Raw genomic sequence first — 19,168 nt, forward strand, 5'->3', positions numbered from 1 at the left:
TATATCTATATCTATATCTATATCTATATCTATATCTATATCTATATCTATATCTATATCTATATCTATATCTATATCTATCTATACACTAGACCTAAAATATATTATAAATGAAGAAAATCCCTTATGCATAAATTCCTTCTAATAGACTAGAGCAGTGATGGGTAAACGACAGCTTGCGGGCCAGATGTGGTCCCCTAAAATGTTCTAGCAAGCCTCTGGACATTATTCCTAATCTGGTGAATACAATGAGTAGGATAAAATACAATGAAACTTTAAATGAGTTCCCTTAGAAACATACTGACAGATGAGTATTTCCTTTCCTTTGGACCTTCTTCAAAAAGTTTGTCCATCATTGGACTAGAGTATACATACAATTATATGTATATATGTGGATATATTTAACAAAATTAAAAAGAGAATTTAAATTTTAAATTTTTAAAAAATTAATGTCAAAAGACATTTCTAAAGTCTCCTTATGTGTTCTTTACAAAGTATGATTTGAGACCACTTCTCACTATGACTTGGAAAAGCAAGTAGAAATATGTATGTATTTGTAAAACAGTAACAGTGTTAATAGAAGGGAGAATTGAATCCTTTTTAGCTCTATAGATTTTTCTATAGGTATCTTTCAATTCCCTTCAATATTAAGACATAACATCCTTGTCCCAGCTCTGTTCACAGAAAACTTCTTTAACTCCAAGAATAGATAGTTAGATAGACAGATAGATAGAGTAGTTTATTGGATTGAATCGAGGAATGATGTTCTGATCATTACACTTCAGTGAATGGGAATAGCCATCATTTGCATTTGCTTGTTCATTTCTTGATTCATGAAAAAACAAACAAAAACTAGTGTTCTTTTAATTCATGACCTTTGTCATGCAGGGATAAAATTTCAAGCAATTTCTTTAATTTTTATTTTCACTAAAAACAATAACAATAGATAATGGCCAACCAAAGAAATTTCCTACAATATGTTTTGACTATACTCAGTCATTCTGTAATTATTAAGTGAAATCATACTTATTTCCCCAAAACTGCTTTATATTGATATTTGGATACAGATTATTTGACAAATTTGAAGCAATAATTATGGATTTTAGTACCATGAGACTGTGATACTTCAGTTAAAGGAATGAATTATTGTAATACCAGTCATTTAGTTTTCAAGATTACTTTCAAACTCTCAAAGATGTCATATTGGTAATAAGACTCATTATGTCCTTTAGCAATCAAATACCATCCATGAGCAAAAGACCATTAGAAATTTAGTAAACGGAAGGGAAATGGTTATTTTTAAATGAGGAAATTGCATATATTCATCTTAAAAAAAGGTAAAAGATAGAAAAATCTGAAACCAGCAAATCGACAGCTGGGCAGTGAAAAGATTAGCGTCAGATTTGGTTAACCAGTCACAAAGCTTTAAGGCCAGCATTTTAAACATAAACAGATCATGCTTGGAATATTTGGCAAGGTCTCCACACACATGGCCAATTGTTTCTTTATTTCTTTCTTTCTGATGTGTTTTTTAACATTGGAACCCACACACTTGCACCAATTCAAGCCAGCTGGGACCAATAACGAAGGCAGCTTTTCAAATATATTTGAATCTCAGTGAATGAAAATCTAGGATTGGCAGTACTCAAAAGGCAAAATATAATTCTACCTTCATGAAAAAAAAAACCATGCCAAATGAGTCCAGAATTTTTTACTACCTTTTTATATCAAGGGAGAAATTATATCACTAGCTGATGAATTTGGAGCTAACTCAAAAATAGAAAAACCTTTTCAGGCTATCAGCAAATGGAATCATTGCTTTATAAGTAACGTAGTTCTCTATGATTTAAAATTTTCAAATGCTTATTTTCTTTTAAAAATATAGATTATATGAATAATGTTTATGTATGTACATGTTCATGTCCAATGGGAAAGGGGCAATGAGTTTTCAGCTCATATATTTCATCAATTGACAGTCTTCAGAGATGCCTTAAAAGGATCTCAAACGTTAAAAGAGACTTTCATTTCTAACAACCAATAAACATGACTTTTAACTCTCCTTTAAAATAGACATTTCTTTTTATTGATTTCATTTATTTCACAGATTTTTTTTCCTTTTTGTTTTGGTGCTTTTTTATGAACAGAAATGCTTTCATTTAGAAAACTATTTTACTTGTAAATGAACACTCAAACTATACTTAATGAAATCTAAGCTATAACAAGGGAAAGGGAAAAACCAAAGTAAACAGAAAACATTTTAAATTGAAAGAAGTTAGCTTCAGTAGGAGATATAATAGAAACAGTGGGAGACTTATGTTCACTTGTGGATACACAGGGTGGTGCCTCTTACCTCATAGTGTACAGCAAAGTGCCATCCTCTGTAATGCGAAGCAGCTTGTTTGGCATAGTCATATTGTGGGCCACAGATTTCTTCCCATTATGAAAGAAGGTATCAGGAGTCCAAATTTTACTTGCCATTAGATTATTTAACCGAAGAACTGTCATGGGTCCTTTAAATTTTAGTCTCTCATCCTTCCAGCTTTGACGGAAAAATACATCAATTGTATATTCCTAACCATATTTGGAAAATATTAAAAGTTTGATGAGCTGTTTTTGTAATGGAAATAAAACTTATGATCATTTTCATAAAAATCATCAAGCCTAAAGATGTAATTAATAATATTATATATTATTTTGATTATAGTTTTCCATAGAAAGCTTATTTTAATGTCAAGTTAGTTTACTGGTCAAACGTGACTGGAGTCATCATTAGAAGAGTATAAGAAGGAGGAGGAGGAGGAGGAGAAGGAAAAGGAGGAGGAAGAGAAAATGCATATAAGCAATAAAATGGTATGTGCACACATTGCTATAGACTTTAGCATTTATTAAGCAACATACTTGTATTCGTTGATACTTGAAAAAAATATGAAGTATGTACTCTAATTTCCCCATTTCCCAGAAGAACAAACTGTGGTTCAAATATAAGTAAATCACTATTGCTTAGAGAAATGCCAACTAAAACAACTCTGAAATACCATCTCACAAATGTCAGATTGGCTAACATGAACAAAAAGGGAAATGATAAATGTTGGAGAGGATGTGAGAAAATTGGGATATTAATGCACAGTAGGTAGAATTGTGAATTGATACATCCATTCTTTAGAGTAATATGAAGCCAGGCTCAAAAGGTCACAAAACTGTGGATATGCTTTTTACCCAACAATACTGCTACTTGGTCTGTATCCCAAAAAGATCAGAGATAAGAGAAAATGAACTGCCTGTAACAAAATATTTTTTGCAGTTCATTTTGTATTGACAATGAATTTGAGACAGAGGGGTGCCCATCACTGGGGGAATGGATAAACAAACTGTGGTATAGTTGGGATGAAATTCTTTTGCATTGAGAAACAAGCATAATAATTTTGGAAAACCTGTAAAGACTTATATGAATGGATGCAAAGTGAAGTGAGAACAATGTACAAAGTAATATAAATATATGAATGTCAACTGTGAAGGATTACACTAATATTATCAAAACATGTTTCCAGAAAACTACAAGGGGTCATGGTGAAAATGCTATCCACAGCCAAAGAAGGCACTCTTGGACTCTGAGTGTAGATCAAAACATGCTATATTACACTATATTTCCTCCATGAAATTTTTATGTGTGTCATGTGTCTTCTAGCATGACCTGAGCAATATGGAAATATGTATTGAATGAAAGTATGGTTATAACCTTTTTTAGACTATTTACTGCTTCAGGTAGGTTGTGATGGTAGGGAGGGAGAAAATATAAATTCTAAAGTGTCAGAAAACAATTGCCTAAAATTGTTTCTATACGTAACTAGAAAAAGAAAAAAAAGAGGTTGTTGTCCAGAATTGTATAGCTATTTAAAGTCTGAGGTTAAGATTCAAGTCTTATGATGTGCTTTGGCACTATTATACCAAGCCTAAATCTCTTTGCTATAATTTTACTTTTGTTCTTTCTCATTATTTGCTCAGTGGAAAAATAAATGCTACCCACCATGTAACCAGTACCTAATGTGGAGATTATATGAGGACTTTGGAAAAGTGAAAAAAAAAAGACCTTTAGCCACTAAAGACCTTTCCTTTGTGTTTTTTAATAAACAAAAGTTATCTCTGTGCTTCAGAATATATATCATAAGAGGAATGTGAGAAGCTTATTATCATTCTTTACCATATGAGGCCACCTTGGAATATATTTATTTGAACAAACATGGCATTTTACTTGACAGCAGCTAGAATCAAACATCTATTAATCCTCAAACAAGCACCAGGACTTACCAGCTCTTGAAATTGAAAAGGTTAATGTCTCCTTACAGTACTTGCTATCCTGATGCTGAATTCAGAACTAAAGGTCTTGCCATTAAACATTCCTTATGAACATCAATATTAGCATTTCTCAAAGTAGAATGTGGGCAATCCAGGAAAAGCCATGCTACTATCAATGAATTGTTTACTTTTCCATTAGAGAGCCAAACATAAAGGAAGCTACAAATGAATTTTCATATATTTGGATACAAAATAAAGCAATATCAATCCTCAACTATTTTAAGGTGCCTTACTATAGATTTTTCAGCCTAAAAGATGAAAATAGGACAAAGAAAAGGCTATATCATCACTGTGATATAGAAACAATTGTGTAAAAGTAAGACTTTTGGACTTGAAGTCAGGAGAGATGTGAATTTGAATCTTGCCTCAGATACTTACTAAACTGAATGGCCACAGATAAATCACTAAACATTATGATGAAAAGAAATAAAAGTTTACAATCTCACTCTAAAGATAGACAATGAGTAAAGAGGGAGAGGATATATTACTTAGTGCCAGCCAATATGCATGACTTGAAAACAAAGAAGATAAAATACTCCTAGGACATGTAATATATTCAAATCCCCTTATTCTATTTTAACATTCTTTGCAATTTTAAAGTTGTAGGCATATCCTAGAGTTTTATTTACTAAAGTAGAAAAATAACTTCTCTGTATCTTAGTCAATCTGACAGTCATCATATAATTTTTAAGCACTTAATTTGTATGAGACATGGTAAAATTTTTAGAGATAAAAAGGCAAAAATTAGCCCCTGTCTCCAAGGGGTTCAAAATCTAATACAAGAGAGGAAATGCAGATAACTAACTCACTATGCATAATCAATAAGTGTTTATATCTTATTCTATGTATTTAAACTCTATAGCTAGATATATGGGATGAATTTTAGAGGTAAAGCAATAAAATTAAGGAATGGGAAAGGCTTCTCAAAAAAGGTGATTTCTTCATCTAAAACTTGAAAGAAATCAAGAAACAAGGAAGCAGAGGTGAGGAGAGAGGCCATTTAAGCATGTGGAATAAAAACCCAATGAAAATGATTAGAGGCAGGGTATTCTGTGCCTTGTGTGAGAGCAGCGAGAAGGCTATTCCTATTCCACTATAGTATACATTGAGGGGAGGGAGTAAAGTTTAAGAAAACTGGAAAAAAATTTAGAATGTTGCTTGGAGCCCCAGGAGGTTAAATTACTTGTTCTGGGTCATACAGGGAATATATGTAAAAGGCAGGTTCTGAAATTTGGACTTCTTTGTTCAGTCTAGTTATCAATATATTATATACATTATCCATACATTATGTTATTGAGTCTATTTATCTATAAATTGTCATATCTAATATATTAAATTTCTTGACAATAGTAGTAGCATTAATAGTTATTAGTAGAAGTAGTAGTAGCAGCAATTAGACATTTTGGGTAATCTGAATGAACTTAATACTCACTAAATTGACTTTTGATATTATATCAGCAACATATTTTCTCTGTAGTATGTGTCACTGATGATCTAAGAACTCTAACACAGTTAGAAATGACTGATATCAGAACTGGCCATGGAGTTAAATCTCATCATTTTGCAGATGAGGAAAAAAACCCAGAAAGTGGATGTGTCTATTTGTAGTTGTTTGGCAGCACTTAAAGGAGCAATTGATTAGACTGCTCCCCTCACTCCTTTCATTTTCATATGTCAATTTCAGATTTTTCAGAGCTAAATAAACATATTGAGATTCTGTTACTGAATTATTTATATATATGTGTGTGTGTGTGAATATATATTATTTTTATTCCTATCTTCATAATTTAACACTTATTTTTTCCATTTTAATCCTCAGAACTTTATATGTATACATATGCACACATGCATATTCATATGTACTTATATACATATATATATATGAGAAAGTATAGCAGGTTTAAAAAATGTTGAGTAGAAAAATCATTTTGTTTAGAGGAATAAAAGAAGGTTGCTGGCAGGAAAAAGGGTGATGAGGAGGAGAGGTAGTGATAACAGGAAGGGTAGGCAAGAGAAGTACAGACAAAGATAGAAAGCCAAGAAACCCACGTTATGCTTCACAGTTTCAGCCCACATAACCTGGATGGAATTCTCACCAAAAAATCTTGTTCTATAGAATGTATCTTAGAAGAATATTACCTTACTTTGTAGACACAGAGTAAAATCTTTTACAGTTCTAAATAAATACTTTAATTATTTCAGCATCCCAGCATTCAACTTCTATTATCATCTGCATTCTTCTACATAATACATTTTAAACACTATGGAAAACATGGCTCCATTTGATGGAGCTCTCTGAATATTTATGTCTGAGACCAGGGCTCTGGGAATTGGCTGCCTGATTATCACTTAGTGGCTTTTAAAAAACTTTCAAGGAGCTGTCCTAATTTTTTTTTGGTCTCAAATGAAAGCATGCCGACTTGGACTTATGATTCTTTTTTTTTTTTTAATCAGCTTCTTATGGAAAGAAAGAAGAATTTTTTTCTTAGTTAAAAATAGTTTCACTTGGGCTATGACATTCTGTCTTGATTGGATTTCCAGAATACTCCTATTATTTTGAGGTTTGTTCTTTACCACTGAATGAATGTCTTGGCTAGATTCTTCATAATGTCACGCCAATGATGTTCAAATGATTTAGCTGCTCAGACTAGGCTTTACTATATATTCACAACTAACTACATGTGGCAAATTGATCACAAACCTATGGCTAATTGCTCAGTTGTCAGGAAAGGAATATTGGTCATTTTCTGGCTTTAAATGTAGAAATCAGTACAAATTTCCCTTGACTTGGCCCACCTGCTTCACTACTTCTAATGTTTAGCAATAGTGAGTGGGGTTAATGGGGCAACTGAAGAAGGCCCAAGGTTGCAGACAATCAAAATCCATTATATTCCACCATAATTCTAGAGAGAAAAACTTTTTTTCACACTTAAGATAACCATTATTCTAAATTCAAAAGAAAAAAATCACATATATGTATATTTAACCTTCTTTACACACATACAAAAAAAATCCCACATTGTTTTAAAAATTCATTATGTTGTACACAAAGAATAGTAACAGACTAACAATGCAACTCATCTTCATTTCTAAAAATCAGTCTCAAAATCCATGTCCCTCCTATTATTTAAAATAAACATTATATTAATAATAGCTAGAATTTAAATAGTACTTCTAAGATTTGAAGAGCTCTTTTTTTAAAAAGCACATTTCATTTTAGAATCAGTACTATTTTTTGGTTCTAAGGCAGAAGAGTGGTAAGGGCTAGGCAATAGAAGTTAAATTATTAGCCCAGGGGTAGAAATCTAGGAAACATCTGAAGTCAGATTTGAATCCAGGATCTTTCATATCTAGGCCTGGCTCTCAATCCACTGAACCACCTAGCTGTCCCTATGAAGAGCTCTTAACAAATGTTATCTCATTTAATCCTCACAATAAATCTGGGATATAGGTACTATTATTATCCTCATTTAGAGAAGATTGAATTGAATTGGACAGATGTGTGACATGCCCAGGGTCATAGAGATAGTAAGTGTCTGAGGCTGTATTTAAATTGAAGTCTTCCTCACTCTAGGACCACTGTTCTATCCATTGAACTAGAGGTATCAAAATTGCAAGCCATAGGTAAACTACCAGAAAAACTCTAGATTGTTGTTTGAACCAGATTTAAATGTGATTGGAACTATTTTTGAAAATACAAAAAAATGCAATATATTATAGATAATGTTGATTTGTGGTTTTCTAAGTCAATATGTAGCCTGTGGAAATCTATTTCTTTGTTTTAAACCATTAGCTTCTGTATTAGAATTGGTTGATTCCAAGGCAAAAGAGTAGTAAGAGTTAGCATACTTGACTTTGAGACCACTTCAATGCGTCACCTACCTACCTAGTAATGCTAAAATTCACATTAAAGGCTAATATTTGTTGGTGGTATTGAGGCATGATAGGAGAAAAATATAGGACCTCATACCTAAGTCTCCAAACAAATGGATTTCTTGGAAGTAGAATAACCCTTAAAGAAGCAAGATAGAAAAAGAATCTGATTACTCTCATCTAATATAGCCAAGAAAATATGATATAGATTTGAAATTACTCAAGGAAAAAATAGAATTCTATATTTATGATCAAGCATTAGATTATGTATTAGGTACTCAGAATTCACATCTTAGTTCAGTCTGTCTGGGACTAATTCATGAAGGAAGAGTAGTTTGGATAGATGAGAAAGGATAAAAAGGAACCTCACATAGATGGGGGGCTGGAATGGGTAATAGAATGTACATCACAATAAGCACGATTTTGGTGTGGGACACTGAGGACACTAGGAATTGGATTAAACGGTTAATGTTGGGTTTATGGTGAAAAGTATGTAGGTAAAGTTGAAAAGATGGATAGGTAAGATGAAAGTAGGTAGAAAGTCTTGAATTTCAAGGAGTTTAGAATGTATCTATTATTAAGTTGAATATAATTGTGGTTTCTCAGAGGCAGGATAAGATGGAAATAGTATTTTAAGAAGATTGCAATAATTATATGGGTAAAAATTTAATACAACTCCCTTCTATAATGATAATCTTATATGAAAATAATTTTATCTGTCTAATAAAATGGAATGATGGTTAACCACAATTATAATGAGTTATCCAAGACATGAATGTTGATGCAAAGCAAACTTTTGTGAGTCATTCCTATATACATTGCTTGTTTTGCTGATCAATTTTAAAAAGTACCTTTTTTAATGATTTTATTTAATTTTTTATTAAATTAAGTAATTAATTCAGAATATTTTTCCATGGTTACATGATTTATGTTGTTTCCCTCCCCTTTTCTCTCCCCCCTCCTAGAGCTGACAAGCTATTCCTTTGGTTTATACATATATCATTGTTCAAAACCTATTTCCATATTATTAATATTGCAAAAGAGTGATCATTTTAAGTTAAAATCCCCAATCATATACCCATCAAACCATGTGATCAATGATATGTTTTCTTCTGTGTTTCTACTCCCACAGTTCTTTCTCTGGATCTAGATAGCATTATTTCTCATAAGTCCCTCAGGACTGTTCTGGATCATTGCATTGCTGCTAGTAAAGAAGTCCATTACAATCAATTATGCCACCATCAATTCCTGGAGGTCTTTCCTGTTCACATGGAAATCCTGCAGTTCATTATTCCTTTCAGCACAATAGTATTCCATCACCATCAGATACCACAATTTTGTTCCGCCATTCCCCAATCAATGGATACCTCCTCACTTTCCAATGTTTTGCCACTACAAAGAGTACGGCTACAAATATTTTTGTACAACTATTTTTTCTTATCTTTTTGGAGAACAAGTTTAGCAGAGGTATGGATGGATCAAGGGGCAAACAGTCTTTTAAAGAAAGCCCTTGAGGCATAATTTCAAATTTCCTTCCAGAATGGTTGGATTAATTCACAGTTCCACCAGCAATGCATTAGTGTCCCAATTTTGCCACATCCCCTCCAACATTTATTATTTTCCTTTACTGTAATATTGGCCAATCTGCTAGGTGTAAGGTAGTACCTCAAAATTACTTTTATTAGCATTTCTCTACAAAAAAGTAACTTTTCTAAAATGTTAATTAGACTTATCAATACATGTATTATTAGGTAAAGACCATAACATTTCTCCCAATTTCTATTAGTCATCTAGTGCTAAGGCATTTGCTGGAAATATTGTATGTACTGTGTTAAGATACTAATAAATAGACATTTTAGAAACCAGATTTTAGATTTAGATCAGAGATCTGGGTTAAGAATTGATCTCATTAGGTGCTTTCAGGGACCCTATAGGAATCTGATTTATCCCTGGCCTTCTTCTTATAATGAATTTTATTGCCAAATCAAGAAATTTATGTGTATGCTCTAATCCCAGATTGTGAGAGTAATATGTCTATTGACAATTGAAAACTGGACCTGATTTAACTTAGCTTGCTAATATATGAGTGTCTTTTTCATTCTCTCAATTTTGCATACACTTTGATTCCAAAGATTCATGAATAATTAAAGACAATTTTGCCCTAAAAGAAGATAAGTGTTCTTTGGGTCTTGTGTAGAAAAGTTCTTTCTAAGTAAAATTCTACAAACAAGTTTTCAAGGTTCTTTTGTATGTGTTTAGCTATATATACTTTGCTTAACAAGTAATTCCAGCTTCTACTTGAATGAAGAGCATATATAATTAGCCTAAAGGGGGGGGTGCAAAAAGCATATATGTCTCAATTTTCTTCTCATTCATGAATTTATTCTAAATAGTCTCTGTCATAGTTGAATCATGAGTTTTCCCTTGGTACAAATCCTTATACTGATTCCTACTTTCTCTTTTATCCAATTTTTATTGGTAACATTTTTTTTCTGTCCACAGCTTTACTATCATTTTATCAGTTTACTAACATTACTATCAGATTGACTTTTGATTACTTCTGATTACTATCAGATACCAGGCTCTAATCTAGAGGCATCAGAATTCATCATCCTTGAATCAACATGGTCTTCTTTACCAAAACTAGTTAATAACTTATTCATTGACTGGCAATCCATTGAACAGGACCAAGTTGTAATTTGGAAATGAGCTCTGTAATATTCTCAAGGATTAAGTGGTTGGCATTCTTGAGTATGACACAGTACAACATATATGTCCTTAATCCATTATTAAAATCACAGAGGCCAATAATTATAATATCCTTGAATACAGTCATTGCTAGAAATCAAAATACATACAGTCCAACATTTTGGGGGAGTAAAAAAAGTTTAAAAATAGTTACTTGGATCAATAGTTGCTTATACTGGTCCTCGTATTCTAAGTTCCCCCCACCCCCTTGCCCCAATATGTAAAGAAATTTCAAAAAAGAAGCCATATCAATACATGCAGAGCTGCAGTGTCACTCACCATATCATGGTCTGAAACGGGTCCGAAGCTAGTGACGAAGATATCAGTCTTCACTTCAGTTACACGCTCTGGTGAAGCAGGAAATTGGGACAGTGAGTGTCTATCAACAATTCTCATTAGATCTCCCACCACAAGTTCACACTCAAATGGGAAATTTATTGGCTTTGATTAGCTATTTCTAAAATTGGTCTGCAATGTAGTCTAGATAATTTACTGCTTACACATGAAATTTCACAGTTAATATTTTCAGAAGGGAAGAAAGTTGAAATATGCCACTTTGAGAGACAGTATAATCTTTTGCTAAATGCATAGAGATTATTGGTGAGGACTTCATTGATTTCCAGTACTGTATAATCAACCATTTATTAATGGAAACATATATTTTACTAATGATAAAAACTTCTTTATGTTATAGTCAAAATAAATCATACTATGCCTGCATTTTTTATTGTTTTCAATTTTTATTGCTACCAACTGGTTATCAATTTCATTTCTGAATTTATCCCTCCCCAAAGAATCATCCCTAGTGATAAAGAATTAAAAAAGAGAGGAAATAAAAAGTTCAGGAAAAAAAGCCAAGGTATCATCTAAGCTGGATAAATACATGGAGGGTTCCATACTCTTGGTACCTCATCTCTTCAAGACAAAGAGGAAAAAGCATTTTTACATTTTTTAACTTGGGCTATTCTTAATCAGTATAATTGTAATGTGTTCATTTCTGCTTTGATGATTCTTTCTGTTGAAGATGTATATAACTCAATATTAGACTTCTAAAATATTAATTCTCACATTCTTTGACTAATGCTCTAGAGACACATTCTAATATCTTGGAACTTTATTCTCTTTAACCCAATGTTGCAATTTATCAATGCTCATTTTTATGTCCTTAGTTGTATCTAAATGATCCAAATTATTCCTTGAGAAAATCTACCTTAACTTCTACTGAAATATTCAAAGTTGTTAAAAGATACACATTATGGCATACAGACTGTTCATTTAATAGAAAACATTTCAACTTCTACTTTATTTTATTTTATTGGGCTTTGGTGACATATATGTCAACAAATAAACCAAACTTTATTGCAATGTTGTGACACTTCTTAACATAAAAAGTGATGTTTCCTAAGAAATAGAGTAGCAGCATAGAAAATGGAATAGCATTGTTTATATGAAAGAAAAAAATGTCAAAGTACATGAAAATGATCTGCCTGTGCTTGTGTGAATTTTGTAATAGATTACAAAATATTCATGCTTTTGTTATAAGAGAAAACAATTTGATAGGTTAGGTTGCTAAAATAACCATACATTTGAAATAGAATGGAAAAAATGGAATGCTAATATTAAAATTATCATTGTATTTAACTGGTCATTTAAAATAGAATATCCTAATATATAAAATGGCAATATATTACATATATAATTGCTATCATTATTCTTTATCTTTTTCTAAATCTTGCCTGGCAAACTTATGGGGAAAATTCCCTAATGGAATCATGTAATTAAGTTAAATTTGATGCAATTCCAGAAATATTTATTTAATATCAGTGTATAAGCCACTACTGTGGGCACTGAGGATTTACAGACAAAAATAAATCAGTCACTTCTCTCAAAACTTCTGAGTATAATGAGTACAAATTAGTACAAAGCCTAGAAAATTTTGAGGGGAAGAAAACAAAAACAATTGGAGAGATTATAGAAAACTTAATTAAGAAAGTGCTACCTGATGACTTGCAGGAAAAAAAAGGGGATTCTGAAAGACAGTGGTGGAGGAATCTGATGCAGGCTTTTAATTGTGCACATGCATAGAGGCAAGAAAATATTTAACTCAGGGAATGTTAGACATTTCTGTTTGGTTGTCTTACAAAGTCTCTGAAGGAAAGTTGTATGCAGTTAAGATGGAAAGATAGGTAAGACTCATTTCAGAATTTTAAATGCCACAATAAGTATTGTGTATTGTAGCCTAAATGCAGTTAAGATTCAATGAGCCAGTAAGCAAGAGAGGATATGGTCCTAAGATGTAGTTTAGAATGATATTTTGGGAAAGGAATGTTTTAGATTGTAAATGGAAACTGTCAGGGACAACAAATATAAGGTTATAAAAAGCATATAAAAAAGAGGTGATTAGGGTGCGATTTAGGCTGATGTCTGTGTGAGTGGGCCAAAGAGAGTAGATTGGAAATATTTTGTGATAATAGAATCAAAGAGTTGTCGATTGACTTGATTTCAAAGAAAAAGGAATAGATTCTAGGAGCAGAACAAGAAATGTGTTGTCAGATATAGACACTATATTGATTTATTTTGCATAAGTATTCTTTCTTACATGGAAAGACTCTATGGGAGAGGTATAGAGGCCTTTGGAAAGTAACAACAATAAGAAATAAAAATATATGTAAATTCTTTTTAAAAACAATCAATGATAACTTCAAGGCTATATGCCATAGATACCTGAAAGGATATAAAAATTGTTAATGGCTAAAAGAGTCTGATTTTGGAAATAACTCATTAGAAATAACTCAATAGGTATTCCATACAGTATATTTGTAACTTCTTACAAACTCTCTAATATAATTAGCTTCAAGAAGATTCAAATATCCCTTGTACAATATCTGTCTCAGAGTCACTTCTGAAGAACATAAACATGGAGCAGCAAAAGAAAATGAGATTTTTACTTGAACAGGATATACTGTCTCCTCTTTCTTAAAGATAATAGTGATTTGGAAGTCAGAATTGTGGTCACATTCACTATTTCTAACCATCTAAGATGTGTCCTGGTTTTAGCACTCTCCCTATCTAAAGCCAGTATTATCCTAGAATTTTGGTTAGTTGAAAGATATTTTTTCCTAAAACCACAGTAGACTTACCCCAAAACATAGGCTGTACTAGAAAAATTTCAAGAGAAATTCAGTCTTTAAATCTACCTTGAAGAACAAATATTTTTTACTGTCTCCTATAAAAACAATGGTTTGAGTAGCAAAAGCATCATACATCATGTCTTAACATAATGGAAATGCACTTTTAGTTGTTGTGAAAGTATTAATCTCTGATGGTACATACAATAACAACAGACTTTAAAATATTAGCCATTTAAAAAATTTAGTCATCTAATAGTTAGAATTCTTAATTAGAAAGTATTGGAAATGATTAATGTCTTCATTATTTTTCTAGATAAACAAACATCAAAGCACCATATGTGTGCTGACATTACTATAAGAAGAATGATTTTACATTATTACAGGCACCATTTGACTATTTGATCCAGCTTTACTTTGTTTCTAAGTCTGAAAGTTAGTACTATTCTCAATAGTATAAGTATCAGTTGGGATGAAGTATGCTTATAGACTGTAGATGATGATAATCTTTGCCAGCTTCTATTTTTGTAGAATTCACTCACTTGGAAAAAAGATTGATTCACATGTATTTTTTATGGACAGAGTTGGTTTATTGATCTCTATCTATATAGCTGCATATACCAGGCAACTTGAGGTAGATGCATTAGAATGGTCTATTGCTACTATTTTCATTTTCTTTATCTGTAAGTTTGAGGTCTGCACTTCATGGTGGCCCCAAAGTTTATTTGGGAAGTAAATAGTTTCATTAACAGTTCATTCCCCCAAAGTTTGTGGACCTGATATTTATTAACCTCCATCAAAATTATTGCTCAAAAAAAGCAAGGAAGCTACTGTTCTGAGTTACATATTTACATGAAAAAAATGCTAACCAAAAAAGTCAGGATGACACCATCAAGAACAGTTTGGATTAAATAAAATTTATTTTATTTACAGATGGTGTTCCTAGATAGTTGGTAAGGGAATATTGAAAGTATATTTTACCTAAATTGTATTTAAAAATCCAAAGTCTGTTTTTAGGGACAAGTTGCAGTGAATAGGTAAAAAAATTCTATAGTTGAACTTAAAGTTAACTGAATGGACAAAGATTATTTGTCAATATTTTGATGACAACTTTAATTTTTTTTCAATTTTCCAATATCTGGATGAATCTCAATATACTATTAGAAGTATATCCCATTGAGTTAGTCTCTCTGTGTGTCGATATACTATAGCATAAAAGATTAAGTAACAGAAATTTGGCCTCAAACTCAGGAAAACTTATTTTTGAGTCCTTTGTCTGACATGCTTATTGTTTGTGTGTACCTGAGCAAGAAATCTTTGTAAGAAAATATGGATAATATGGGTATTAGATAGCTTTCCTTCTCAAGAGGTATAATAATCTTTTCAATGAGTATGAGAATGGAGGAGAGAGGGAGCAAATTTGGAAGTCAAAATTTTCAAAAAAATGTAATATAGATATAGATATAGATATAGATACAGATATTAGGGAAAGCACTGATTTTCATTGGTCTAGGAAATTTTCTTTTTCAGGAGTTCCATATATAAATAGAATGTGAACTGTTACATTTGTACTGGGAGATCCTAATATGAATAAAATCACATATATGGCTAAAGATGATGGAGTTTATGTCTTTCTGGACACATATCTGCTATAAAATGTGTATAATATACCATAGCCTAATAGTATATGTAAAAGTGAGTATGTGTGTATAACACAAACATACATATGTGTGTACATTTGTGTATAAAATATAATATGGGTCTGGAAATTATCTGTGGGGAATAGAGGATATAATAACCCCTAGGCTAGAGATAGTAGTTACAGCATCTCTCTCCTAAAAATAGGAGTCTTAAATTGGCATGAGTCTTAAAGTGGATGTGTTTGATTTTAGAAAGGAAGGAGGAAAGGGGCACAGATGAGAACCTATACCATTGCCCCTTGTAACTTAGCTCATTATAAGTAATCTAAAATTAGGAAGGCATTGAGACTTAGTGACAGAATTTAAGAGTGAATGTCATCAAATTAATTTTTTCTTTCCTTATCATTTAATTAAAGCTAATAATTTACATTTAGAAATAAAGAGTTAAAACATTGGGGTGAATGAATTTTAATCAAAATATAAATCAATTTCATATTATTTCATGCTTTGAATGAACTCTTTTGAGGAAATCAAATGAGTGGCAAATTCTGGAGTTTGAAATCCTGGGTAGAAATATCAGAGAAGATAGGAGTAGATGAAGAAAAGGATGGGGATAATTAGAAGAAAACAGCTTTGTTTGTCTTGGATATATATATATGTATATATATCAAGATCTTGATTCAAACAAATGAAAATCTTCTACCTTTTACTTTTTGCTGCTTTTCCCCCAATGGGCATATTCTTTTTAATGCCTCACTAAGGATGACATGGTCCCATAGTTCATTTTAATAAGTAGATACTTTGGCCTAAGTCTATGGGGGAGGATTCAGAAAAAGGAAAGGGGAGACATTAAAAGCCACAGTCTACTGTGAGGAAACAGAGGTCATTGAGACTCCAATTAATAACAGTTCCTTGGAAATAACATAGAAATTACATGAAAGAAGGTATAAAATTATGTCATTGTCATCCCTTATTTTTTCAAGGCTAATAGATCAAGTTTAGAACTTGACTTGCAAGCATAATCAGTGTGTGGCAATTCTTCATAAAGGTAAGTTGTTTGGTTTAGTTGCTCCTGCAACGGGAAATGAATATATGAAATGGTTATGGAAAACTGATCCCATGTGAAAAGGTCAAATGAGTGACAATGAATAATATTCATAGCAGCTGTTTCCCATTGCACAAGCCCTAATTTTTTTTAACTTTTCTAGCATTGTATCAATGGCTCTGCCTTATCTTGGAAGCTCTTGAAATTGGTCAGACAGATGGCTTAAAATAGAGTTAAAATATTTTAAATGTTAAGGGCAGGAGGTTTTCTTAATGGACTAGAGAATTCCTTAGAACTATACAAAAATTGAATGGATCACATTTTGAGGTAGAAAGTTTTGCATAACTGGTGGTATTTGAACTGAAGTTACATGTTACCTTTTAAAGTATGTTGGAGGAAAAATTATAATAAGCAGATAGGATAGAATTGGTTTCCACTCATCAGTCATGTGCCTCATACCTGAGACAATGAGTTAGAACTGGTAAATTTTATATTTTTCTATGTTCTACTACAATTCCATGAAATAGAAAGTTCATAATATATTTAAAGAAGTTTGCAAGATCAGCAGTCTCACGAGTCATTTTCAAATTTTTAAAAAAATTATCTTTTCTTTAAGACCACAATAAATTCCAATTTATTTAAACTCATCTTTTCCTTTTTTGCTTTTTCAAAGATAATCCTAATAAATATGGGACTGGAATTTGGAAATAGAAGTAAATAATAAACCAAGATCTTACTGGAATTTTTTTTAATCTGAGTATATCTCGATTTAAGAACAAATTCAACTCAATATCCTTCATCTCCTGCTTCTACAAAATATTGTTAATAATTGATTTACTAGATGATAACTTTGAGACACCCCAAGCAATTAATCCTTGAATAGTGCTTATAAGGCAAAGGAGGAGACTTGGATACTGTCAAAATATATTTAGTAATAAATATTCAAATGAAAAACAGAGTTTTGAGTTACTATTCAGAATATTCAATTCATACACAAAGACCCTATTATTTAAGGATTCTTATTTCCTCTACAGATTCTAAATATATACAGGATATAAGTAAAAACTTGTCATCCTTGGTTATAGAAGCCACATTCAAGTCACACTGCACTTTTTTTACTTAAGTAGAAAAATCTATTGCCTCTAATGCAGGGATGCAAAAGATAAACACTTCCAGTCCCATGATAAGCAAAAGTACTTCCTTTCAGCTAAGACCTTTTCATTCAATCACAGAATGTATTAGAACTGAATTCATAGTAAGTCCCTGAAGGAACTGCAGTTCCTCATCAATTGCCCTAAAATCTTTTCCCCCTCAGTTCTCCATGATATAGGAAGGATTAGATTCCAAATCATTACTCTAAATATTATGGTAACACAACCAATGAAGAGAAATAAGAGAAGTGATTTGTAACTTTAAGTGGTAGAAAGTAACCTATAGCATAGATGTTTCATAAACAAAAATATATCCTAAATGCAAAAAACTAGAACATGCTATAATAGGAAGTTGTGGGTTCTACTGTCTGCTAAAAAGATTTCAAGCAAAGACTGTATGATAGCTTATTGAATATATCTAAAAGATGCTTGTCTAAATATAATTCTTATTCATTGGCTCTTAAGGTTCCTTCCAACCAAACTTTCTATGCTTCTGACATTTCTCACTGATTACTCCTCTTCTCATTATTTCATCTCTTCAGGTCCACTTTATTCTTTTCCTTTCTCCATTACCTTCTTCTCCATTTTTTAAATCTTCTTTGCTTTCCATTCTCTTTTCTTTTTTCTCATTTCCTTTTTGTTTTCCTATTCTTTCTTATCTTTCTCATATCTTCTTATTCTTTACTTCTTATTATTTCCTCCCCCTTCCATAATTGCTTGCTACATTGACTATGTTCTAAATAAGGGGCACACATGGTGTTTCAGTCTCAATGTCATTTGTAGGTTAAGTGTTTATTGATCCCCTAATATAAAACATATGAGTAGGGACAAATTAAACAATGACACTGCCATAGAAAAATGACATTTAATTTTCATTTATATTTGCAAGTTTTTAATAGTTGCTTGTTTCTTTGCAAACTAAATGTTTGCCTCTGCTTCTCCTTTTGTAACCAAATATTGACACAAGTAGTCAATATTTTGTTCTTATTTTTTCTCTTGAATAAAAGGAATTAAACTTCTAAAAATCTCTAATTCTTTTTTAAAAGAAGAAGCTAGTTTTCAAAGGCTATACAAAGAATAATGCTGATAAAGCCAAAATAAAGTATCCCATGTTTTATATTCTTCCCCAACATAACTCTAAGTTAAGTTTTTGAAAATCAGAGTTGCAACTTTTGCAAATCTTCTTTTATTAATTTTGTCCAATATAGGTGATATTCTATAAGTTTCTTT

At 31.7% G+C, this 19,168-nt stretch overlaps 1 protein-coding gene across 1 annotated transcript in view; it reads right to left on the reverse strand.

Annotated features, from left to right (window-relative positions):
- The window catches only part of GABRA1 (gamma-aminobutyric acid type A receptor subunit alpha1), a 66,019-nt gene that overhangs the window by 38,704 nt on the left and 8,147 nt on the right, over positions 1-19,168 (reverse strand). The window contains exons 3-4 of the mRNA XM_044659842.1: positions 11,254-11,321; positions 2,351-2,571 (exon numbers count right to left, since the gene is read on the reverse strand). Of these exons, the coding sequence (XP_044515777.1) occupies positions 2,351-2,571; positions 11,254-11,321 (289 nt within the window). The remainder of the gene's footprint in view (positions 1-2,350; positions 2,572-11,253; positions 11,322-19,168) is intronic.

The sequence above is a fragment of the Gracilinanus agilis genome, chromosome 2, assembly GCF_016433145.1.
Source record: "Gracilinanus agilis isolate LMUSP501 chromosome 2, AgileGrace, whole genome shotgun sequence".
Lineage (NCBI taxonomy): Eukaryota > Metazoa > Chordata > Mammalia > Didelphimorphia > Didelphidae > Gracilinanus > Gracilinanus agilis.